Source organism: Struthio camelus, chromosome 4, assembly GCF_040807025.1.
Source record: "Struthio camelus isolate bStrCam1 chromosome 4, bStrCam1.hap1, whole genome shotgun sequence".
NCBI classification, from domain to species: Eukaryota; Metazoa; Chordata; class Aves; order Struthioniformes; family Struthionidae; genus Struthio; species Struthio camelus.
The window spans coordinates 73,263,701-73,291,071 of record NC_090945.1 but is presented as its reverse complement, the minus strand read 5'-3'; the positions used below and the strand labels follow the sequence as shown (position 1 = coordinate 73,291,071).

The 27,371-nt window shown below is 37.9% G+C and overlaps 1 protein-coding gene across 3 annotated transcripts in view; it reads right to left on the bottom strand.

The window, feature by feature from the left end:
* Positions 1 to 5,723: 5,723 nt before the first annotated feature.
* STK32B (serine/threonine kinase 32B) overlaps positions 5,724 to 27,371 on the bottom strand; it is a 173,618-nt gene continuing 151,970 nt past the window's right edge. For 2 of the 3 annotated variants that reach the window (XM_068943396.1, XM_009686241.2), the window contains exons 10-12: positions 27,054 to 27,185; positions 26,203 to 26,267; positions 5,724 to 6,903 (exon numbers count right to left, since the gene is read on the bottom strand). In XM_068943396.1, coding sequence (XP_068799497.1) covers positions 6,765 to 6,903; positions 26,203 to 26,267; positions 27,054 to 27,185 — 336 coding nt within the window. In that variant the 3' untranslated portion in view covers positions 5,724 to 6,764. Of the gene's footprint in view, positions 6,904 to 22,207; positions 22,462 to 23,116; positions 23,156 to 26,202; positions 26,268 to 27,053; positions 27,186 to 27,371 lie in introns of all 3 variants that reach the window. The other variant, XM_068943393.1, reaches the window with a different exon arrangement.

Below are 27,371 nucleotides of genomic sequence, written 5' to 3'. Positions count from 1 at the left end.
TGAGTTAATTTAGGAGAGAACTGGAAGAGGAAGATGAAACTACGCACAACTGAGAGAAGTAAGACATGACAGCTTGAAGAGTCTGCTTCCTCCTGATTCTGATAGCAGGGCTGGAGCATTGCATGCAGATAGGCTTGCTTCTTTCTTAGAGGGACCATATCTATCTGTGTTGTCCTGGTAGAGAGCCTTTTCAAAGTGGGAAGGAACATTACATTTCAAAGAATGACTCTTCATAAGGCGCACTTCCCAGTCTGGAGACCATGTGAGGTGAGACAGAGAATTATCACCAGTGACTGGTGATAAAAGAGGAAGGAGGTGGATGTGACCTTGAGGAGTGTGCAGTTGATCCAGTCGCCCTAGGCTCCCTCAGCACTAAATGGAAAGAAAAAGGCACTTTTAGGGTGCAGCTCATCTGACTGAAAATATTTACTTTGTGGTGAAAGGAATCTTGTTCTAAAAGAGCCTGTCTCTCTCCATGCATCGTACAGAGGAGCCCATGGTGACTAGCTTTGCTGTAGACACTGGATTGGCCAGCATCCTGGTTCTCTGGAGGTGATGCAGAGCCAGCTCCCTTGACTGGGATGTCATTCTGTCTGTATACATCTTCATTTCAACTCTTTATCTCTCTCTTTCGTTTGATTCTGCAGTTGCAGAGATTTTCTGCTTGGTGGAACTAATCTCTTGTGCTATAGCTGGCCTAAACTGGAGAAAGCACAAGGTTTGAATGACAGCAGCTCCCACTGTAACAGCAAGCTGGCGTTGCTGCCTCTCCATTCCTTCAGCCCTTTCCCTGCTCACCAAGATTTCAAATTTAAGTGGGATATTTATGGTGTTTAAGGAAATGTTGCATATAATTTAATAGAGAAAAAGTCCATAAATCTACATTATATTATTGCTCATTGCATTTAATAACCTGATTTTGCTGTTACCCGCTTCCCTTAACAACGCTTTCCCCGGTTTATCTCCAGTTTCAAGTTATATCTTATAAAGCTAGGTCAAACTATAAATTCCTTGCAGTAGTGTCTGACTTATATTAATGTGTGGATATGGTATTTATCCTGATAGGGCTCAAGAATTAGAGCATTCTCTCATTACTAATTAACTACACGGAAATTACCTTAATATCTTAGTGCATTGACAGAAGAATAGTAACCTCACTATAGCAAAGTTATAACTATTAATCAAATTCCATAGCACTCTTCCAAGAGAGATTTTCAAGTGCAAAATAATCTCTGTGATAAAATTTCAGGAATGTAATATAACACATATCAAAACAGTGGAAAAGAAAGAAGCATAAAACATTTCTCCAGAGTTCTAGTTCTAACAAATTCTTGCTCAGGCAAATGTCTTTGCCTAAATATATTAGTGTAATTTCTTTCAAAGGGCACGGATTTCATATAATCCCATTCAAGGATATAGAAGGACTGGGAATTTTAGAATTGTTCTTAGTCCTATTTCTCTAAAGGGGGATTGAATGTTGCAGAGATTCTTATATCCTTACTTTACTATTTACGACTTAAAAGAACCTCAAATATTGAGCAACAAAGCTTGCTGCCTTAGCTTATGATTTTGAAACTCTGGGAGGACTCATGGAGGACTGTTTGGCTATTTTGTAAAAAATACTCTAATTGATTATATACATTCCTCCTTCCAAATTAAAAATGACAAAAAAGATGGAATTTGTATATCGAGCCAAGATCATTGATGTATGGAATAGACCTGATATCAGTCATTATTAAAGTCCTGTGTGTTTTCTCATAAACGTGATTATAGCAACTGAATTTGCATTGCTAAATGAATGCTAAAAATATCAAAACATTTTTCCCTGCTGGCCAGAGAGCAGTTGATCCAATCATTAAAATAAAGATAAACAGAAATAACAACTCTGACGGAAGCTAAGATGATGAAGCACAATATGCATAAGAAATTAGTTTTGTAGCTGATAGTATGCTCTCCAGAAGAAGAAATACAAAGCTCTTGTTTAAAAAAAAATCACACCAATCTAGTATGGAGGCTTTTGCAAGGTACCAGAAGGATCTAGAAAACCTTTGCGCTATTCCTAATTCAAAATTAACCACAACGTCTGCATGTGTTAAAGGACCTAACTGCAACTACTGTACAGGAGAAAATATTCTTAGGTTTTCCCAGCAGGGCGAATGACTTATGCTCCAGCAGCCTGCACAAGTTGTCGGTAGTTTTGCCATAGAAGAAGGCAGAGTCTGTGCAGACCAGCCCTGGAGGTAGGTGGAGTCTTGATTTCACTCCCTTGTCATTGAGAGCCTTCACAGATGAGTCTATTTAGCCACAGATTAAATCTGGGTCAGATACAGACATAATGGTGACTACTTGCATAATGATGGTTTGTTCCAGATCTGCTCTTGAGGAAGATTCTAGCAGAGGAGGTTCATGAGTACAACTGTGTTTTTTAAATGAATGCACTTAGAGTATGTGTTTGCTTTCCAACATTCAGCACAAAATTATGTCTTTATGGCACAAAAACTGTAAATATACCTGTCCAAAACCTCAAAGCTTTAACTATGTTGGCATACATGTTTTTCACAGCAGAAGTGTTGTGTTGGTATAGCCACCCAACCGGAAAGCAGAAAAATGCTGTGAGTCTTTGTTAGCCAATCAGAGTTCCTTAATACATCCCAATATACCAGTGTTTAGATTTAAACGGTCAAAAGATTAATTTTAAATCATGATCATATATTTCTGCAAGCAGAAAATATCTAAATGAATGGGATGGATAGATTACTGCCTACTATTTCCTCTATTATGTAATTTGATATAATCTTGAATAGCGTGTAAAGATCTGTTACCACCACCCCCAAAAAATCTATGGAAAAAATTCTGAAAATATTCCATCAATCATTTTTGTCATGACTACAGATGAAAGGATCCATTTGTATTTTATGACAGTTAGTAATTAAACACTTACACTACTGTGCCAATATTTAATACACAATGTAGAAGTAAACTGAACAGAAGGTAAATCTGGCAGAGTTTGACATGGAGTGGTACTGTGGGAATGTGCATATGTGATCAGAAATGTAACACTGCAAAGCAAGTGGCATTGCAATGAAATATTGTAGCAGCAAACTGCTCTTCCAGCTGTGTGAACAACCAGCTAGATAGACTTCCTTCTCTTTTCTCCCTTTGGAACAGAAATGAGACAAAATAAATATTTTACCCTTGAAATGACTTGAAGAAACCAGATGAGACTTTGGGAGTTGAAATCACTAGCTGCTTTTGTAAGGCAATAAAGCTGTATAGAAGAAATGAGTCCCAAGGAGCTTCTTTTGGTTTTATGACTGCCTCACTTTGTTTTTCACCTCCATCTCACTGAGTATTTTGCAAAAACCTTCCATGTCTTATTTGGGTTGCCTTGCTTGTTTTCTTTTCTGCTCCTTTGTGCTGGAAAAGCAAGGCAGTGTTCATTGCAAGGGTGTGTTGTTGCATAATTTCTCCAGCCTTTCTCATGTAAAGAAAGCAACTGTTTAAACGACTCAGTCTTTCTTGTGCTAAAATGATTAGAAATGTTCCTATTTTTTCATGTTAGACTACATTTCCACCAAATGTCTGTGCTATTACAAACAGGATTGATCTGACTGAATGTCAGTGTTCAACATGCACGCCTGCATCTGCGCTGCCTGTGGACATCTGCTTCCTGCTCCACGGAGGCAGGGCTGCAGTGAGATCCAGCTGCTGAAAGAGACAGTCAAGATAGAGCAAATGCAGCACATCCTGAAAGCATTTTTTTTTCTCTTTATTTTTGACTCTAGATCTGACTAACTCAGCTGCAGAAGTGTACATTTTGTACACACCTAAGGCTAAGACAAATCTAAGACAAATCCTATCCAAAGACTTCTCAGGCTTATTTCCAGGGTGTGACTCCTTTTCTTGTATTATTCCTGTAATCCTCGGAAAGCAGAAATTACTACAAAAGGAGCTGTGCTCTTTTCCTTCTTCATGGTCTCCTGTGACAGGCCAGTTCATACATCTATGTTTGCTAAAGCAAAGAGGAATTAAGAATTTATCTGGGTTTTCACCATGTAAATGAGGGTATTATCTGAGCTGTGTAATGTGTAGACAAAGTTAATTACAGGCAGTATAAGGTTCAGCTTACAGTCAATGAGTGCCATGGACTCTGGATAAATCTGAGCACTAGTGCCATGATTTTTTGTGCAAACAGTGGAGGGTTGTTTGAGAAATGACCATGTAGCAATGAGCATGAAATTAGAGTGAGCTTGCCTTTGTGCACAATACAGTGCGCAAGCATATTTAAGGAGATACCAACTATAAAATAACCAGGCTCCTCTCAAAATCAGCTTAGCAGAGCATTGGCAGAGATACCCTGCAGCCAGCCAGATTAGAGAGCAAATGTTCAGTAGGTTCCTGCTGCTAAGTAAATTCTATCTGCAGGAAAAAAAAAAAAAAGCCTCTGTCTGCAATACTATCACTGATGATATTTTGATCATCTAAAGACTTTGGATAACATGAATTCTTCCTTTAGATTTTATTCTATAAACACAGCCTTCTTTATAGCTGTATGTATATTAGTGAGTGGTCCAGCCTAATAGGAGGGGTTCTGTACAGTGAAGCAGTCGGTGATGCAGACCTGACATCCACGCTAGATGCTTTGTAGGAGCGTTCACTACAGACTTGCTCTAACGTGTTTCCATGGTCTAATGGCCTAAGGATGGAAAGATGGCATTAAGTGTGGTCCTGGAGCAGATCTTATGGTTTTGTGTCATCCAAAAAGAATCTGATTTGTGTGCTACAATGTGAACCAAAATGGACTACAATGGGAAGACTGGGAGATTCACTTCGAAAATGCACTCTCAGTCTTAATGAATATGCTAGTACCAATGCATCTTGTACTATTGACTTTATACAAGATTGCTCACAATAACTCTTGTCACTCAGAACAATTGTGATTACAGACAAAAATTAATCTTTACAATTGTCTTCCTTTTTTTGCTAGGTGAGGGTGGCAGAACATTGGAAGAGGTTGCCCAGGGAGGTTATTGAGTCTCCATCCTTGGAGATATTCAAAACCCGACAGGACGTGGTCCTGGGCAGCCTCTTCTAGCGGAGCCTGCTTGAGCCAAGGGGGTTGAACTAGATGATATCCAGAAGTCCCTTGAAACCCCACCTGTTCTGTGATTCTGAATTTCCAGAAATCGTGTGGAATGTTATCCACTTTGGTCCTTCCCAAATGAAACCAAAATTAACCAAGAAAAAGGTCATTATAAGAAGAGGTGAGCATGAAACAGTTTATTCTGGACAATGAAACCTGTCCTCTCAGGACCAGAGAAACTCTGCTCCTTTCCTTGATCCCATAATTATTTCAGTCTATGCCCAAATTAAGCAAGTAAACCCACACTATATTCATGACAGATGTAAAATCTCTACCTTGCTACAGTTGTAAACTGTTCTGTTGTTCACAGGAACACCATATCATTTCATGGAACTGTAAAAAACTGTATTTTATGAAAATTTTGTGACAAAAATTACATATAATGTGAAACCAAATTTAAAAAATAGATTCAATTACAAAGAACTTTGTTTTGTAAAAGATAAAACACAAATAATACAGTAAAAATAGACATTATAAATAAAATACTTATCACTTCCAAAAGCCTAATATGTTTGTTTTAAAAAGTTGAAAATGAAATTTGCTTACGGATGATAATCTTTAAAAAATAAAAGCACAATAGGACAGAAAAAGCATGCATTTATTATGAAAATGTGGACATACAAGTTGTAAAATACCATAAATGTGTGGAATTAGGGATGCTATAAAACAAAAATAAAACCAAAAAAGGCTTTCATGTCAGTAATGTTTTGGATAAAACATGTTGCTTTCTATTCAAGACAGTTCTTATCCAGAATAGATCCATGAAAACAGAGACATATGTAACTTCTTTACATTTTATAACATCTAACTATGTCTTAGAGCAAATTTCTAATGTTTTTAGCTTTCCTTACTAAGCTGCTTTTCAACTCCGGCTCGATCAGCCTACCGTTACTAATAAAAAGGTCTTTCTTTGTCATAATTATAATACACTACTAATGTGTCTGATCCTGCATCCACTAAAATCACTAGCAAAACTTTGCCTTGGCCAGAGTCACATCTTTTACTACAAAGCAAAATGCATGAAGAACAATGTGAATACATTCATGCTGCAATTTTTTCAATGGGCTTCAGGTGGTTAAATGAAATTATACGATGTTTGGCCTATTTGACACTACATTCATGTATTTACATCATATACATCCATTATAAACTCAACAGCAGGTGCTCAGAAACTGATGTGTTTACCAGTTTCACAAAAAATCCAGATTGGACCATTTCAATTAACAGAGACAGAGAGGATAACATAAAACCTTCAGGATAAAGCTGGCCCCAATATAGCTTTGTCTCTTGCAAGTAGCCAGAATCTTGGCAATATTTGAGAGGCTGCCTAATGAATTGTTTCAAGTTTTGTTCCAGGATTTTGAAGAGGAAAGTCAAACTTACTTATAAAACTGTATTTTGTTGCTGATGGTCATGTTTCCAGTGGCACAGTCAAAAGAAAAGCAGGGTTGTGTGTGGAAAAGTTCAACCAATCTGCTCTGTAGGTTTGCAGTCGGCTAGGGAGCCTGCTTTTTGAAGGAGTTAGACTTCCTGGGGCCCAAGGAGACAAAGATCAAGGCATGCATGGGGAGGAACTTTCATCACCTTCCCAGGTGAGCGTGTGTGATGGGGCCTTATCTCACTAGCTGCTGCAGCCTCTTGTGCAGCCATGTCCCAGTAAATTATTGTTACGTCCATCTTGAAGTTTTCCGTGGCTCTGAAAGGATGCTCTACTGTCCGTGCTAGAAGTCTGTCCACTTTGATCCTGCTGTCTTCTTAATCTATCAAAGGTTAAAAACATTAACAGAGTTCTAGTCATAATGAGCAAATAACTGTATGAGAATAATAGCTGTTGCCATTGTCCTATGGGTTGCCACATCTGATGCTGTTCACTTCCCTAGCTTTATAGCTGCCCTTCATTTCTGCTTCTCAAAACTGATGAATTCCTTCTCCTAAATAGGTGCAGTTGGGTTTTGGTTAAATCCTGCTGCAACTAACGCTTATTATAAATAGCCAGCAGAGTAGAGTACTTTTTCTTGCTCTTACATCTCTGTTCGGTTGGTAACTCAAGAAAACTTCTTGCTCTAGGCTGATCAGGCACACAACAGGAGACAAACAGTTGTTCCCCTCTGCTATTGTACAAAAGTATTAGTAACCTTCATCAGCATGAGAAAAAAATGAGGTGAAAGGATGAGTAGAATGTTCCTCTTGTTATTGCTTTTAGATATTGTCAAAGCTTCCTAAGTGGTTTCAGGTAAGAAGAAAAAAAATCCTACACTGTTTAGGGACTTTGTGAAGCCATCTTCTTTAGACACTGTTTTCTATAAAATAACAACAACCATAGCAGCACACGCAATACTCACCAATCATTTTATCATCAAAATTCTCTTGATTTTATCTCAAAATTCTGTTCAACCCTGGTATCAGCTTTGGTGATATTATGATGTTTGTTGTGATACTTGTTGTTTTCCTCCAAATGCAAAGATACAACTTAAGTATTTTCATGCAGAGTGGGTAGACTGATGGGAAAGTTATGAGGTAGAGGCCAAATTTTTAGAAAACATTAACAGCTGTTATTTGGAACAATTTTTCTCTGACTGCCTGCTTTCACAAAATGAGAAACAGCTGTTGAGGCATTCCCCAAAAAGGCACCAAGGAGTTGCTTTCAGATGAAACTATGGAAGAAGCACTTTGTATCAGTGATAATAACTGGTATATATGATACACTCCAGAAAAACTTTTCTGGTGAACATTAAGTACATATAAGCTACTTAATAATGAAAAAGCATGCAAAAAGGAAATTTAAAGGGACAGCTGAAAGGGTAAAATACTTGCAGGTGGCATAAAGACTATGAAGGTGCCATACTAAAGACTCAGAAGAAAATTTGAAAGGACATGAAAGTTCCATCATAGTTAAATGGAGGAATAAAAGAGACTATTTAAAATAAAAATAGTGAAGACTCTGTCCACACAGGTTTTTTTTGAAAGACCACAAACACTGGCAAGTAAAATGAAGAACTAGAAGGCAGACTAAAAGAAAAAAATATTTTAGAGGAACAAATTGCTAAAGTATTAAGCCTAATAATAGTAATTTTTTTCAAGTGCACCAGAAATAGGAAGCCTACTAGTGAGCCTACAGGCCGATAGATAACTGAGACATTAGATGAGAGCACAAGAAATATGAGTTCCTACCTGAGAAGTCAATGAATTATCTATACCAGCATTCATGACATAGGAGCTTAGGGACATTCCTTTCTTTATGAGAAATTTGTCTGTTATCTCAAGTCACACTGTCAGTAGAGGAGCTTTAGAACAGATCTTTCAGATGAACGTTGGCAAACCACCAGAACAGAGGATTTTCACCCAAGGGCTCTAAGAAATTTGAAATATGTAGTTTCTGAACAAATGAATGGAGTACGTAACTTCTTGCTGAAACTCTCTTGGTACCAAGGAATGGAAAGCAGCAAATGTGATGGCTTCCCTCCCCACCCTCCCACTTTGGTAAGGGCTTCAAGGGAGATCCAGGAAACCACCAGAGAATCAGACAAAATCTAGAATCTGTTTGAACCAAACAAAATCTAGAATACCATTGCGGTCTGAGCTACTGGCCCTTTAGAGCTATTTGTAGACTTCAAGAGAAAAGGCTATGGTGCTTGGAAACTGATGTGCCCTTACATGCTAAATAGTGAGATGAGACAAATTTTGGCCCTGTGGAGATCTGGGGAATCATTGCATTGATCTAAGACACTCAAGTACCTTCTCCCTGAATTTGTTTAATATTTGTTTGTTCCATCAAATGTCGAAACAGAAAGCACCTACTGTGCTTCCAACATTAATGGAAAAATAAGAAGTCTCTCAATAACAGCACAAAGCAGAAAAACATCAAGGTTTTGCAGCAGACCATCTTGATTCTTGCAAGACCATTTCAACTGGCACAAAGGCAGCATGTCAGGAGGACTGAGAAAAGGAGATCAGAGAAGCCCATGCTGAGTTCAAAAGACACCACTGACTAGTCTTGAATTTCTCATTCTCTACAGAGATGATTTCTGTTGATTTATTTCCAGAGGGAAAATTACCTTCAGCCGTCTCATGCAATGCTGAAGCAACACCCCAGTCTGAAACACATTATCCTTGGTGGATCAAACAGTGCAAATGTAAGAGTCATTCTACCCATGGTATACCTGGATATTTAACGTTATTATACTAACCTGCTCTGATATGATCATTTGGTTTGATTTCAATAAATGAATTCTACATTTTCATGTGAAGGCAACATTCTTCTGAATTTCTACAGTGCTGCTGATTAAAGCTAAACGGCTGACAATTTGCAGCCTGGTAATAGATTCAGGGTTAAACTCGTATCGCATCACTACTGGCCAGAGCTATTAATGAAACATAGTTTGATTTTGGAGGTTTGGAAGTGCCAAAGAAATACATTGTTTTAGCAGTGCTTCATTGCATTCTATTTTCACACATTTTTCTATTCCCATACCTGGATTCACTAGCTATAATTTACAAACTATCAAAGTAAGCAATAGGTTATTAACCTGATGGTATAATCAAAATTTAACTGTTATTCAAAATGTAACCATTATTTAACTATATAATAATTTGTCAATCACTTTGTTCAGTGTTTGAAATTATGTTAAAGACCTTACTGTTCTTTTTTTTTTTTTTTTATTACAGGGCTTGCCAACACCGACTTCCCAGTATGTCCTAACAGTTAGAGAACTGGACTAAGAATCAGGAGCTACTGATTCTTTTTCCACCTCTGCTACTCAAGGGCCAATTACAGCCCTTTTGCATGCTTTAGCTCCCCATTTGAAGAATGGAGACGGTGTAGGGGGTTAGCGGTGACAGAGAAGAATAGTTATCCAGATATCTCACATGGATTGATACTAGTCATAAATCTGAGCTGGAAAAGCTATGGCTAAGGACTAGAAACAAAAAGAAAATTGAAACCGTGTCTGGATTGATGAAACTTTGTCTTCCTGTCAAATCCATACCCACAGGAGATTTTTAGGATAAACTGGTGACAGAGCACGTTGCAGACTTGGACTTGCAGCTCTGGATTAGGAAAAGGAGGCAAAGAGCAGTCCAAAGAGCGAGAAACTTGCCAGGGAACATGAGTCATTCCTTACAGTTGCCCATCAGATGACGAGGCAGCTGCTACCAAGATGGTTGGAAGTTGACAGCTTTGTGTCTCTAAGTACAGCTCTGTGCCTCACATGCTTGAACGACATGGGGAATTCATATATGGTGTGTGTGATGGTTAAAAAAGGAGATGTCATATACAATTATGAAAAATTAATTATACTGCATATGTAATAATACCTATGTGCATTATTGCATATATAAAAATACAAAAGCAAAGAAAGCAAATTTGCTAAATACCAGCACAGAAAATACAATGTTGCAGAAAAAGGCTGTTACAAACATATCAGGCCAGAGTGCAAATCATGAACATGAATTCCACTGCCAAATGAAATCCACTGCCAAACCTGGTAACCACCAGGGAAGAGCTTGAAGCTGCAGGATTCACCTGCTCAAGTTTGCTGTCCAGATTGAAAAAAAATGTTGAGTTTGTCTTTAGTCTGTAGTCTGGTGGGATATGTCCAATGGAAAAGGAAGAGAAGCTGTATATTCAACATGACAGTCATGTAGATTAAACTTGACAGTCATTTCAGATAGGCTAAAAGGCACAGGACACCCGCTAATCATAACCATTTAACTGGTCTCAGAGATAGTACTGGGGGATGTGTGCCTACCTAAACCACTGCAATTTGAGCTAGAAGCAAAAGAAAAAGATCATCTGTATTTCAACATAGTTTGAAACTACGGGAGGGCTCGGGTCAAGACCTAAACAAATCTTGCTACAACAACTGTATGTGAACAAGCAGTCTGTATAGTTAAAAAGTTGGACAGCTGCAAACATGAAATTTAGCTCTTGTTCATCCATTCTTGGGCACTTCGTGCCAGATTTGGAGCAAGTTTCCATCAGATATTCTCAGCTTTTTAAAAACGTGGGTCGCTTGACATGATTTCTGCTTTCATCGCAAAACAAAAGTGGTATGGGCCATTCTGTTTTAAAGATGGCACTAGTCCAACAAATCCTTTGTAAGAATTGCTTTGCAGTGAAAGACTTATCTTGCCTTTAAGCTGCTGCAGCTGCTGGCTTTGATGACTTTCTAGATAAAGGCTCAGGGAGAATAAAGGCTGAGGAATGGCTCGATGGTGACCTAGCTATTGTAGATACAAAACAGGTCGCTGTTCCTTTGCTGAATGTTATTAACAAAGGGTAAATAGTAAAATGGCCAACTGTAGATGCAGAAAAAGTGAGTAAGTGGTTCTAGTGGACACCTATACAGAAAAAAAAAAAAACTTACAGGGAAAAGAGGTTGAAAATGAGTTTGCGCAATGTCTATTACATTTACTCAGGATAATTTTGCATAAATAAAGTAGATAAGTAGTCTCAGGGACAGTTATGCTAAGAATTAAGAGTTAAAGAATGGTTCTGCTGACCCAACAAAGAGATAAGAAGAGTTATCCTTGTCTTCACCGTCGATCCGTGCAATGATACAGACCATTGAGCAACCACATCCTCAGTGTAAAAGAAGAAAGAGGCTGTACCAACCACTGTGGGAGGGTATCAAGAAGAGTGACTCAGCCATCATGTCTTGGGCTTCATCAGTAATCCGTTAAAGAGAAAGTGGCTGTGTGAACTGTGGAAATTTTTGAAAGATTCTTATTACCTTGACACCCAGAAGTTATAGCAGATTTCCTGCAATATCGGTCTGTAGTACTGGATCTTGAGGTAGATACTGGTAATTGAAAGTGGATTCAAAGAACAGGGAAAAATTGTGAGCATGGTCCAAAAAAGCCTGTAGCAATACAGAGCAATGGCATCAGGCTTGCAAAATGTACCTGACCGGTGTGAGAGTTTTATGGAGACTATTACACTGCCTGTCACTCTCTGCTTGTTTGTTCTAGCCAGACAATACGTTAGTGCCTGATAATGCCTGCATATAACTGATGTACTCACCAGTGGGCCTTGCCAGGCTGCTAGTTTGAAACTGAAGCTTCAGAAATGTGCACTTTTTCAGACAGTGAGCAACCACTGAGAACGGAATTTCTCCTGACAAAAAGAGAATTCAAGCCAGGCAAAACTGCAGCTCCTCTGAGATTCACATATGTAGCAAGCCCTATAGAACACTGTTTTTGTTACAGAAAATTTACAGATGAGTTTGCCAGCGTTGCAAAACCAGTGCAGATGAAAGAAAATAGTGAGTGGACAGTGGAATTTGATTTAGCTTTTTGGGGGCAGAAGTTACTATCTCTGTTACCTTGTTCTGTTGATATTTCAAAACCTTTGCAGGTGAAGAGAGATGTTTTTGCTTTTAGTTTGGAGAAAAGGTAGGCAGAAGAAGTCAAGCTTTTCAAACTGTTGTTTTATTGCAGGAAGAAAAGCTCTAGTAAGGGAAACTTCTACACCCTTGAAAGGAGGGCTGCTCCCTTGGGAGTAGCTAAATCTATGGAACATTTATCCCTGTTATCCTTCACAGAGGAGGAAGTCTGAGGTCACAACAGACCAGGCATGTCTATACTAACTTTCAAAATTCATGAATCCTGGGGGACAGCTTGCTAAATAGTCAGGGAAAAAAACCTCAGTTGTATGATTTAGCAGTTACACATAAGTGATACTGATGTCTTGTCCAGATGGCCTTGCTGAATAATTAAAAACATGTTTGAAACAGGAGGAAAAAAAACCCTGCTCTGTCAAGGAAATGACTGTGCTGAGAAAGTGAAGGCTGCCCTTCGACTCCAGCTATTTTTCTATGTGCATATCATTCTGGTTTAAACACTGGAGCACAGATACAGAAGTTACAGGCGTGGATCTCAGAGCAACCTGAAGTATCTTCAAGTCCAAAGACTGTACTATTGGAATATCAATTTGGAAAACTCTTTTTACAGACTTGGACTTACAGAGAGACAGAATTGGATAGGGGGTTACATTCTTTCAAAGTACTACACTAATTTTTTTTCTTCTCAGTAGAAGTGGTCTATCAATGAAATTTTGCAAAGGAGTGGGAACAAGCCAGAAAGTAACAGATACAGATAATTTTTAGTTATACCCTGGTCGTAGCAAATAGAAATTTGGAAGTTATGCCATGCAACTAAAATGGCTGGATATTCTGTAGTTGCAAAAATCCCAGCCAAATTGAAAATATTTTTTACCAGGGTAGTACAATGCATGTGCCGTAAAGATGGACTCCCTAAAGAACAGCAGGGCCTGCTGTAGCGATTTCTCTCCGGGATACCCACAGAGCTGGGGAAATCCAGCATCACTAGCTGAGATAGTGGCTAGCTATACACAGCTGAGGCTACTCCCTCAGCTTGTGGCTTCCCTCTCACTTGTCCCAAGTGAGACATCTTCGTGCAGAGGGCAGGCTATCGACCACTACTTGTTTAATTGCCCTCACTATTGCCCACTACTTGTTTTTAGTTGTTGTGCCATGTCCATGCCTTCAAAACGTGTACACACAATGTCAAGCCTATGTGGCAAACATGGTCAATAACATCACCAGAAATGAATGTTGACTTAATGAGTGCTATGTGAGTACAAAGGCACCTTCTTTTACACGCGAGGAACAGGCCCTGATGAGGCCCCGAGTGTCATCCCCCACTTCCACATGGGAGAAAACTAACAAAGTTGGTAGTGCCAGCTCATTTTCTGGGCCCACTCACCCACCAAAAGACTCTTCCTCTCAGTTTGACAGTGGGTAAAGACAATGTTCATAGCACCCACAATCTCTCAGACTTCAGCCAGAACAGATTAACTATTTCAGGCTCATGCAAAGCTTTATCTTCCACAAAATCCCTCATTTATGCTTTATAGGAACTCATACACTTCAGCAGAAGTGCACATCCTACAAAAATCAGGGCAATTTCTAGGCAGTAACGTGAAGGCCCTGCAGTGTGCACATCTTTTCAAAACTAATGGGTTATATATATGTACATCTTATATCCCACTTTGAAAACTTCCCTTTTTATTTTTGTGCCATCATTTCAGCATCAATTGCAGGCAATGATTGTAGAGATATTGATAACTGAGCATGATTTCTGGGACAATAAGCAGCTTGGGTTGTTATCTGGCTGCCACTGTGGGAAATAAGAATTGAGTTTGATACATGGACACTTGATAATTTTCTACCTGCATTTTCGAAAGATTTTCTTATAAATTGACTCCTGCTGTTTTCTATTTTTGTAAAATTGTAGAAGTCAGAAGTATTTTGCAGTTGTGAGTATTACTCTTCCTCTTATACCTCTGTTATTCTACTTACTAGTTCTCATCTGTCAGCTTTTTATGTTTAACTACATATTTAGTAAAAAAAAAGGACAGGAAAATGAAGAAGAGAGAAGTGAGAAAAGCATCTTGATGAAGTTATTTTTCACTGAATGAGCATTTTTGTGGAGAGTATTTTTACTCTCCAAAACATAGTAGCCACCAAATATATCAGAAAGCAATAGAAATTCCTGTACCAGCTTTCTTTTTTATAAAAAATTAACAAAAGTGTGCCCATGAGTTGATCAGTTAGTTCAGCAAATTTGCCTGTTTTGTATTTCTGCCCGTAAAGAGAAAAATACTAACTTTTGCCCCGTGTAAATCTTAAGGAAACTTGCTAACAAAAAAGAGCAAAAATAACATATCCCTGAAACGACATACTATTCTTTCTGTAATGCATACTTCTTCTGGAGTGTCCATGTAGGAGATCCTGCTGGGGTAACCTGCAGATCCCATCCTGCCCGTATGGTCAGGTTTGCTTCCTATGGACACCAGAGTGCAGGGTGAGGAGCTAGCATAGGCTTAGGACACATGAACGGAGAGAGACAGGGCCTGGTCTTCAGTCTCTGGCCAAATTCTTAGAAATTCATGAGCTGAAAAAACTGCTCTGATTTCATAGCAACATATATCAGAACTGATCGATACAATAACTCTGTGTAAGATTAAATTATCTGGTAACCTATACATCTGTCAAACTATTCATCTATTTCCCATTCTCCAGTAGCATCCGGGAAGTTTTTCGTGACAGGCAGCAAATAGAAGTCTGCATATGAAAGTCATTTCTGCATTTTAGGCTTGGGTTACATTTATACCAGAAGATAAAATGGTACAGGAATTGTTGCTTGGAAGCTAAGTGGCACAGAGTGGCTTGTATCCATACAGCTAAGCTCTCTAATCTCCAAAACAGTGTTGTTGCATTCCAGCTGCCTATCAGGAATAGCCTTTGGTCTGTGCTAACCAGACCTTCATGCTGTGAAACATGAAGGCAATTGCTTCAGCGAATGTTTTTTGGCCAGACCAAAATTATGCCAGGGACTGTGCTAACAACCGGGCGCTATCAAAGATTGCCTATACTCTGCCTTTTTGATATTTAATAGTGCCAAATTAATCATTATGCTGCCTTTTATCCATTTGGAGGAGGTATAGGTAGACACGAAAAACTTAGGGAAAGGAAAAAGGAAATATAGAAGAAGGATGTAAAAATAGACATAAAGCAACAATTAAGGTAGAAAATGCACAATACGAAAAGAAAAGTAAAAAAAAAATGTAGTGGAAATGGAAGAAGGAAAGCTAGACATTTGAAAAATGATGAAGGGTCCAGAAGAATCCCAACTGTGGAAATCTAATTAATTAAACTAAGTAATTATAGAGCTAATTAAAACTATCTTGAGAGACAGCTGGGTGTAGCTAATGCGCTTTTTTATTAAAGAAAAAAAACACTTTACATCTAACCGAGGAGCAGTAACCATAGCAGTTACTAGTGAGCTCTTTTTTTCTTTAGCTTATGTACAGAGTTTTCTCACTAGAGTTTTCATGAAAATAGAAATGTCTGAAAAGTGCTTGAATTTTCCAAGGTGTTCAAGCACATGAAAGTGGCACAATCTTTCTCTGAGTCAGAGGCGCCTTGGGGCAGACTTTGGGGCCGATAGGAGCACTCAACACTCGTCACTGTGTGAAGTCAGTGTGGAGCTGGGCAACCCTAGTTTGAAAAACAAAGAGTCTATAGTGTTAGATGCCTTCAGTAATCTCCCCCTTCCCCTCACTCTAGAGTTTTTGTAGAGAACCAATATGTACAGGAAGCATAATGTAATTGTGTGTTTTTGTAACTTTGGGGAACCTGTATCCAAGTAGCACTCACACCAAATCACTAGCCAGAGTGGACTTCATGAGTCTTTAGCTCTTCCTTGATAATGTTCACCCTTATCACTTGTTTGTTCTTGGCATCCTGCCCAGGTGGCTAGATACATATGGCTCAAATGCAGTTCAAATACATGTTCAGTGCCATGTGAGATACCCTAGACAATCTGACATCCACAGAGAGCAGCAGACACGTTACTGGACCACAGTAGACCTGCACCCTTCTGGACTAGCAGCTAGGCACTTGTTTTTAGGCAAACAAACTGAGCCCACAAATTTGGGATGGATTTTATGCCCCCTAACTACAGACAACTAAAAGATCTACAGGCAGGATAGGGACACTTACATAGAATGATTAATTCCGGCCTAAGTTTTATGTGTCACAGATCAACCTTGGGAGATACCAGTCTCTCCCCACTACTGAAGGAGTTTAGACTAAATAAATGATTTTTAAATTAAGTTAAATGAACCTTATTGCACCTCTAGAAAAAAAGATGGATACCTATCCTCTCTGAGCCACAGAGCCAAGTCCCTTCCTCTCTAGAAGCTGTATAAACTCATCATGCACTGCTTAGCAGAGCTAAAATGCTTCTGAATTAGAGCTAATTCACACCCACACTGCTCAGGCATGCAGAAAGTGAAGAGTCCCCATCAGTCTGGTGTGGAGCACAAGCTGATAAACTCTGCCAAGAGCCGTGTCATGAAGTTACACAGGAGCATAGGGACACAGGCAAGTTCTTGTCAGTACTTATCCATGTAGACGTGCCTGTAGCTTACAGTCCAGCTCAGGGTCTACCAACAACAGCTGGGACCGAACAGCCCTATATCCTGAAAAATACTTTGGCCTCTAACTCCCATTTATTTCATAGAGCTTTAAAAATCTTGCCTAAGCCCTTTGAAGCGGGAGTCATTCTGTGCCCAACTAACATTTAACTGTGTGTCTTTGACCCCAGATATCTCCTCTTAACACTGCTTCTGTAAAAATAACCATAATCTCCATTCTGTTTTCCTAATATACTGTGACGTATATGTTTTGATAGCGCAGTAGATTACCATGTAATCATTCAAATAACTGTGTTTTAACCCCATTTAAATTTAAATGACTGAAGCATGGACTAAAAGTTACGTTTTATTATGGCTGAATGGGAAAAGTAAAATTCTGGGGGAAGTAGCCCCATGTAGCACAGAGGTCCTCTTGTGCCATTGACGCTCATGACATTTACTCCCACCTTTTCCAAAAATCCTTGGGGAAATATGCTTACACCATGGGTAAGTGATTCAGGTTGATGGTTCCTGTTGACTAATTATGCTCAGTAAATGCCTGTGAATATAATTTTCTATCAACTAGCAATTTATAATCAAGCATAATGGGTACAGGTGCACATAAGGAGTGAATGACCTATGAAATACTAGTATGCGGAACTCAAGTGACAAATTATACTGGATGCTGTAACATGTTGGCCTGCAATGTCTTGAGAGCTCAGGTTTACCCTAGGAATTGATAAAGCAGGATGAGAGTCAAGAGATGAGGTAAATAAATGAAAATACTAAACTATGAGCAATCGTTTAAGAAAATGAAACTAAAACAACTGATTAACACTAACATTCAAGCCACGCTCAGACTAGAAAAATAGGTGTGTCTTACAAATGGGTTACTGGCTTTCCAAGGCCAGGTGCATCTTAAACAATATTTGTCTTGTTCAGTTACATTTTTAAATGTGAACTGCTTTTCTAGTTTAAATACATCTGTTAATCCACATGCACAAGCAACAGGAAAGTGGCTACGGAATTAATGTATTGATTATTAGGCTTTGTGGACCACAAGGAGAAAAACGTTCTTTCTAGCTCGTCAGAATCTAGTTCATAAACTACAGGCACCTGCCCATGAATAAGGATAATTCTCAGCGGTATGGTCCAAAAGGCATTCTCAAGAAAGACACATATTTCCTAGCCTGCCTTGGGTTTCTACTCTGAAAGAGATAAGTTCCTCCTTTTGTTAAACTGTCAGCAGATAGCAGACAGCACACAGTAGTTGCTTTTATGTATTGCCTTCCTTTATTTTTCATGCAGAAGTTTCAAGGGTGAGCGATCCTTTGGGTCACATCTAAATGAAATTATAGTGGAGAAAGACAATTCTTCATCAGCACCTAGAGTTAGGGCTATTTTACTTGAAACATAGTCTCAGCCACAACTATCTCCACCTTGATCCTGGAGCTCAGCACATGGAAGCTTTTATAAAAGAGCTGGAGTAAAGAGGCCTGTTAATAGTCAGCAGTTCACACGAATGAGCCTAAATCTTGGTAGTGGACAGAGAGCTTAAAGAGAAATAAAATTGTTGTGCTTGTGAAATGACTGCCTGCCTTTGCGCTGGTGATAACGCACAGTTCCACAGCGCTGTCTCATGTCAGTAAATCAGTATATCAGAACACCATGAAAAAGAAGGACTCAAAAAAAGGACAGCCATCCATCGTGAGATATGACTATTAAACCTTCCCTCATTTCCTCTCTCTTCTTTTTATCCATCTCTCCTCGCTGCTGAGACAAAAAACTTAGATCCATTTATTTATTCATTTATTTATTTATTTTGTTGAGATGAATGAGGAAAATCATGACTGTGATGATGTTTGCTTAGCAGCGCCCATTTGTGTAATGTGACATCTCTAATCAAACTGCTGCTCCATGAGAGCCATACAGGTGACAGTTTAAGAATTATGGTACGTAGAAAGCTAATCTATGCATGATTATTGGGTTCTGAAAATACACACCCTCTGACTGGCACAAACACCTGGGAGCTGGACAGCCTGGCTAGCCCTTTCTCCCTCTCTGCTGGCAACAGGTTTCCAGGAAGCAGAGTCGCTGAGTTGCCAGGGAGCAACTGCATCCTGCACTGAGCTCTTTGCTGTCTCTTCTCTCTTCCATATCCCTTATAGCAGATTTTTCTGCCAAAACGTAGATTCACAAAAAGCCCAGTTAACCCTGCAGCTGCCTTCATTTCCTGAAGGATACCCACAGAGGAGTCTTGGACCATAGCTCCATTTTGATCACACAGCATAATATGAAGCCTTGGTTAATCACCATGTATAGATGTATTTGTGTGTATACATGTATGGTTAACCACCATACATGTATACCTATATGTACATATACATATGTATATGTGTATATATGCATACATACACATATACATATACACTGCCTTGCAAGCCATCAGCTATTCTGAATACTATATGAAGATGGAGACTTTATAAGCAGTGAGATAACATACTAGCCTACACCCAGCCATTTCACCCACCACAGATCCCTGCCTCTCAGAGTGGCTCATTTGCGACGCCAACAGAAGCAGTTTAAGAACAAATCAAATGTCAAATGGAGTTTAAGACAAATCAAATGTCTTATATGGCATATCCTTCTTACTTCCAACATGTCCCAACTTCCAGAACTAGAGATAGCATCAGGTCTCACAGTCCTTGATGGATCTTTCCCCCGTGAATTTGCCTAATCCTTTTCTGAATCCTTTTGTGCTTTAGCATCCAGAAAACCCCTTGTGTTGCGCAAAAAGGCATGTTTTCTTAAAAAAAACGTGAAGCCTGATAACTTTGTGCCCTTGAGTTATCAGAAAAGGTGAATAACAATTGCTTAGTCATCTTCTCAACAACTTTCATTACATGTGAGCATTTTGCCTATTTTCTTCTGTTCAGTTATCTCTTCTCCGAGTTTAAACAAGTTCAAATCTATGAAATCCTTCAGAGTAAGCCATGCCATACCTCTGACCAATCCTGTTGTTCTTTTTTGTAACTTTTCTAATTCTACTGTATCTTCTTTTGAGATAAGGAAGCAGAACTGTACACAGAATTGAAGATTACAAAAAGAACGAGGAAGAGATTAGCGAAAAGCAACACAACCACTTGAAATGCTCAGAAAGAGATGGATTTAAGCTGAATCAAGGTCAGAAAAAGTGCCAAGAAAAGAAAGTTGTGCCATAGCCTCGTCCAAAAAGTATTCAGATATTGTGGGGATTATGATAATAGAAATATCTCAAGAGACATTTCAATGACATAAAATACCTATTAAGAAAAGTACATTCAATGAGGTATACTGCAAATCATGATGAATATTCAGTTCCTATCAAAAGGAAATGAAAGAGAGCGCTCAGGGACTCTAGATTTGAATTTGAAAAGACAATTGAAAGAAAAGGAACTACAAAAGAAGAGACAATAAATTTGATCTTATAAAAAATGCAGAGATTATTAAATAAATTTTTGACCTATGATATGGAGAAAATCATAAGCGTGATGTTAAGTATATTAATACCTGTAATTTACCAACTCTCCTCAACTTCTAATGTTTATTCTGGGAACAGAGAGCTGTCTGTATACCTAGGTTTCTCAAGCACCTTTTAGGAAAGGACTAGTTATGGCCAAACATAAGGAAGAATAGGAGGAAAAGAGAGGAAAATGTGAGACAGCCATCCTGCTGCCTCAAGTTAGGGCTGAATTTTTTGGTATGATTGCTTTGAACCAATCTTAAGAGAAATAACGTTTTCTTGGTAGTTTAGGAAAGAGGAAGCCTATTCAAATCAATTAGTAGCAGACAGCTAGCTGAGTGTCATAGCAATGCTATTATAGTATATTAGTATTAAGAAAACAACCTCCAACACTCAAAATCATTAGTAATTTTTGACAGTTTGCACTACAGTTTTGAAAAATATGGCAATTTTGCATGTCACTTCAACTCATTTATGAAACTAGCCAATTCATTTTCATGTGTAGCATACATATATATTTGAAATACATATTTCATTTGTCAAAATGTAGCATAAAATGTATTAATTTAATTAGTGGGCTTATAATCTTAATGAAAAACCTTAGAAATGTTCAGTTGAAACATTATTCTGTCTGAGGAGTAGATATTTCCTGTGTTTTCTCTTCTGTTATTTTCTTACTTTAATCTTAAGGGCATCTTTTTAGGCAGAGGAAGAGGCTCAGGAACCATGAAGAACAAAAAAAAATAGGATTCCACTGCAACAAAATATTGCATCTATTTCTTTTATTTTAGGCTATTCCTGGTTTTGGACATTCACAAACAGATGTAGATATATGCGGAGATTTATTTAGTGATAATGTCGCTAAGATAGCAAGATAATATGTGCTCAGGTTTTTAATAAAACTATGAAGAAACAGCATAGGTTTATCTCTATAATCTTTCTTCTTTTTCCAATGAAATTGAAAATACAGCCTACAGCTTCTAAATAAGATCAACCTCTTGAAAAATTGCTGGCAAGACTATGGGAATATGCACACAGACACTGCAGAACATTTCGGGAAAAAAATAAAGCATCTATCTATCTACTGCAATAGATTTAAGGACAAAAGAGTTCTGTTTGTCCACAAAAAGGGCCAAACATATCCCAGAAATCAAATCATATTCTGTGGGTAAGTCTATTTAGGTAGACTGTTTTAGATCATAGTTTATTTAGTTCATACATTTAAAAGTAAATAAGAGACTTTACTATCACGCTTAAAGAACAAAAGAAAACATTTCCTTCACTTTGAATTTGGATTGCAAAAGGTCCTCTTTCCTATGTTCTTTTACTATGGATCAGGGCAGTATGTATTCTTGTCTTAAAAGTAACAGAAGATAAAACCAGTGTGGAAAGAAGACATATATCTGTATCTTAACAGAAGATACTTGTGTATCTTAATTTGTAGCTCACATTCGGTGAAATACTGATGTTAAAAACAAAGCCTTCCATCTAGCCACTCTGGTATTTGAAGTGTTGGGAAAAAATAAAATCAGGATAAAATCTACTTTCAGTGTACAGGACTTCATTTAGGATTCATGTTTTCCTGCACAAATGAAGATGAAGATACAAAGCTACCTCTTACCTTTAGAAAAGCTCAGCCATCCTACATGGAGTTGCACGCTAGGGACATGAGTGTCCTTGAGGAAATGACAGGGGCTTTGGTGGATGAATGTGATCCAGGTACAGTGCTCCACAACCCCTTTATTGAAGCAGTGGGGTATCACAGGAACCACAGTCGGCTCAGGGCATAGAAAGACATTGGAGGATTCAGTGGCCGTTTTGCAGACATGAAAGCAGTATTTCTTCCCTGCAGATATCGCTGAGTCCCCAGAATGTCTGAGGCGATTAACTGTGGTGAGAACATCCCTAGCTAAACTGAAGCACAGGACTGTACCCGCACTTCTCATCTATACCTGCCATTTTTAGTACTTCAAACAAGGTCTCGCGCTAATAAAAAATCATAAAAAAATGCTTTTGTTTCATGTTCTGGAAATGTCTTCATTTGACACATTTCTTTTTAATTTTCTTTGTACAGAGAACTGGAAATTAGTCCTCCCTCTATTCCTGGTCATCCTCCCAATGAACTCTACATATTAACACAAGAAGTTGTGTGACCAGCAGTTTTTAAGTAAAGATGTATAAATTTGACTTTTGCTACCAGTTGCTGATGATCGTGGATTACATGGACTACTTCTTTGGTCAGGAAGCTCTGTACAATTAAATCCAGTATACAAAAAAGAAAAAAAAGAAAAGCTAACGTCACCACTCCAAGTCTTCCTTTCCTAAATCCTAGGAAAACAAAACGTATTTGCTCTATTATTCTGCAGTGTACGTTCATGCTTTCTAACTGTATATGCCATCCTATATCTTCATAACTCTTCAAATCTTTCATCCTATCTCATAACTCTTCAAACCATAGATATCAGTTAAATAGTTAAACAATAGTGCCCCCCCCCAAAAAAATTGTATTCAAGGACAGTATAAGACTTACTGAAAAAGGACATTGCCTGAATTCCTCTGGTAAAGCCATCTGGAAAAAAAGTAGGCTTTTTAACTGAGTTCACTCATTTGACTGCTTGGCTTATCTACAATGGACTCTGTCTTCCCGGTGCAGTAATCTTACTTAAAGTGTTTATCCTATAAATACCGGTTTCCAGTTATTTAACTGCAGAAAACAGTAGAAAAGCTCAAATGTGCACATTACGTCTTTTCCAGCTAAAATGTGCACATTATGTCTTTTTTTCACTTAAACTGTGAATTTACTTCATTCAGTTTCTTGAATGTTGCATATTTTTTCAGCCTAGTAAGCCTTTTCTTTACAGCTTGTTTACTTAGTTACTTACTTAAAGGCTTACTACTTCCAAAAGTTCCATTTACCGTCCTTCAACTGCAGTTTAAAAGTTCCTCATTGTCTCCTCAGCTTCTTGGAAAGAAAATAAGTACAGCATATTTCAAGATTTGTGATATCTGGTGCAGGATGAATGATATTGATGAGAAAGAGAGACAATCTAGAAGTACCAGCATGATAAATTCAACAAAAATAGATTCTACCTTTTATAGAAATATTTTACTAGTGTTGGATTGCAAGATACTGTGGAACCAGATTAATTAATACCATCCCCTACCTATACTACATTATTACATGCCTCTAGGTTGCTTGATTAGAAACCTGAATTTTTTCCTAAGATCTTTCTTATTTAGGGATTCTCTTCCTTTCACTTGAAAGGCTACATTTTTGAGCAATACTTTCTTATGATTTACACTTTGTTCTGTGGCCACTGAAGCAGACCTAGCAAAATGTCTGAATCACAGTAAAATGTGGCTCTTTATAGCTGAATATAATAAATACCTAAGGAAATATGCAGATATTTTCAAACAGCTAAAACATATAAGCAATTCTGCTCTGTGCAGAGGAACATGGAAGAAAATCTAAATATACAGCTGTGTTAATCTGAGACTCATTTAAAACCTTGCTTGGGGTTAAAATCTAGGCTAATGATATGATCACATAGTGTTGGATATTGTGTTCATAGGAATAGCTCGTGTCTTCTGGAATTGGCAATTGTTCCTAAGAACTTGGTTGGTCAGATCGCTTTGGAAATGCAGGTACATACATCTTTAAGAGTTCAGAAGGCTCTAAGAAAACCCACCGTGAATTATGTTGGCACATACTGCATAGCCCGTTCTTCTCCACGCTGTGATGACGTCCATGTCTATCAATGTTCTTATTTTGTTCCCATCAACTAATTCACTTTGCACTTAAAAAATGTTATCTCTGCTTCCCCCATTAACTTCATCTGATTTTTCTTAACTTTTTAATACAACTCTATATCCTCCTTCAGCCCTTGTACAGTTTAAACAGAAAAATGATTGTGATCTGGCTTAAGACAATGCAGGATCTGTTCTAGGTCTATTTAAAATATTTTTCCTTTTCTTTGCCAAAGCCAATCAAGTAATGACTGAAACACGTGCTATACTGAAGTGCAGGTATTTTAGCTCTCTCTTCCATTTTACTTTTACTCCATTTAAACTTCTCCTTGATCTCTCATCAACCTCTCAGAGTCCTCTACAGCTTAAATTGCTACTGTGGTTGTGCAGTATGAAGAAAGGAAACAAAAAAATCTTTGTGTGTATTACTAAAAAAGATTTAAGAATAACAAAATAAAATGTCAAAAGAAAATGTTCAATAAAAGCAAGCATACGGAATGGGATTTTGACAATGTTTTACAAAATCTAATATTTTATTTTATGTATCTCTCAGAAATTGCTATATACTGGGTTTCCTTGAGTTATCATGGAAATTTCCTTGAGTAGGTGAGAGGGTCATATTTGGGCAAGAACTAGATGCATTAACAAATTCTTGGAAATAATCAAATTGATTTATCAGTTCAATCTTTTTCAAAGGTGATTATTATAACCTTAATTCTTTTTTTTTTTAAGTTATTAACTACTACAAAATTCAGACATTCCCTATTTCACTAATACCAGAACTGACACAGAGAAGTCCACCAAGGTCTTGCTGAAAATCTACGAGCTGACATGAGCTGACTTTTCTTGTTTATGGCTCTTACACTGTGCTAGAGAACATGCAAAATGACGTTAAGGATCTGTCTGACCTTGCCTTTCCTTTTAAGTCCTTGCTGTAGTTTCAGAGGAATGCAGAGGAGTCAGCAGGGGGGCACGGAGGCATCCCACAGATGATTGTAACAGAAAAGTGGCGTGATCCAGGGCATAATTTCCTTTATGACGTGGCTTGAACTAGGCAAAGCTGATAATCACTTTTCCAGTTTTACTTACAGAAGAGAGTAATTACTTGCATTGTAAGCATTAAGATATAAGGACTCCTAAAATAATTTCTACATCTCACAAAGTTGTTTTAAAGGCTTGCAGACGTAATTAGAGCAAACAAAGCTACTGAATGCACTTGGATGAAGGTGTTATGAACTATATCTTTAATACAAATACACAGGTTGATAGTGGCTCAAACTCAGACACAATAAACTACATAAAATCTAGTATATCAGTAGGGTGAAAAATCTACATTCTAGGCATTCAGACTTGTGTTTCTTCTGCTTCTGGCTAATGTTTAGACTATGAAGTACTTGCCTCCCATTGGATACACTTTTTGCTTAATATTTAGTTCTGTTGAAATAACTGATGTTGAAATATATGTTTTAAGGGGTAAAATACAAATAGAGTACCTGAGTTAAAATATTGCAGTTCATATCATTAAAATTTCATGAGTTAACACTTCCTTTGGCTTTGTTCTTGTGAAAAAGCAGCCCCTTGTACTATATTCCCTTTGCTTAATTGTTAACAGTTTCCCTGGAGATTGTTGGTGACATTTACCTTATCTATCTAACATACTTTCCATGAACACTTCTGTTTGCTTTTGGAGATGGGAGAACTATCAACCCACCAGAGACCATAAAAGGAGGAAATCAATGGAACTCCAGCCTTTTAGCTCCTGCTGCTGTGATCATTAATCACTTTTCTTAAGACTATGAGGAAAAAAAAATTCATTCTGAAATTAATTTCAGTAGTGAATGTTAAATAGGCATTAAGGAATGCACTTACTTCTCTCTGTTGAATATGATGAATTCTTTCCTAACGGTTTCCAAGCACTGCTGCAGGTGTACGTTCTTTAAAAAACAGCATGAATAGGTTCATTAAAAATGACAGAAAATCATAGACAAAATCACAACAACAGAAATGATACTGAACAAAACAGCTTATGAATGAATACTATCAAGAGGCATTTTGCAGACTCTTCAAAGGTACACACTGATAGCAGAATCAATCTTTCTTTCTTCTGGGAGATGTGCCCCACAAAGGATTCCTGAGGATTTTTGTATCTGACAGCTCTAAGAAGAATAGTTTGCATGAGCATTCACAATCATTAGGAGTAGCAACAGAAGCTGTAAAGCCTCACTGAAATGAAAATTCAGGTCTGGAAAGGGGTTATTTCTTAATCTCCCTGAAAGCTTAGACTGTATATACAATGGGTCTTTCTATGTAGGACACATTAGCAAAGACTGAGAGAGACAGCTTCAAAACGTTTATAAGTAAGGAGTTTGTTCCCTGCATACTTTTCATTTTCAGGACTAGCACTGAATAAACACTCCCTATAACTATCTGCCCATGTGTGGGAAGCATATTTGCCAACTGGCAACAGTTTTTCATACTTTAAAATGAGCATTTGTGAGAATCTTAAAAATGATTATAGCATAAAATGCTGTTACCTTTATGACTGAAATAAATGGTTACTTTTTAACTTGCTTTGGAGATGGTTTATGCAGCTATATACAAAATGACACACAGGGAGACCAAGTCTATTTTCAGAGATGATAAATCTGAACTTAACTGATTAGGTCCATTAGAGAATGTACATGAGAGGCCATTGACTGAAGCTACAGTCCCCATCTTACCAGCGGGCAGCCTTCTTTAGCTCCATCTTTCGATTTGTTTTTGGCAAGTCGTTTTTTCTTTTTATGGAGAGGTTTTGACTCTAAAATCATTTCTTCTAGTTCAAATGTTGGATCACAGTTCAGTCTTCCTTTCTGGTACAAAAGGAGGTAAAGTTATTCTTTGAAGCATTATTGTATTTTTTGGTTTGTGCAATCAGTGTTAATAGCATTAATAATCATCCAGCTTCCCACCCCCAACTGCAAAATGAAAATAGTCTGTTTTGGGCCTGGAGTAATTACTGAAGTTTAAATAAAGGAGGAAATATAACAATCAGGAAA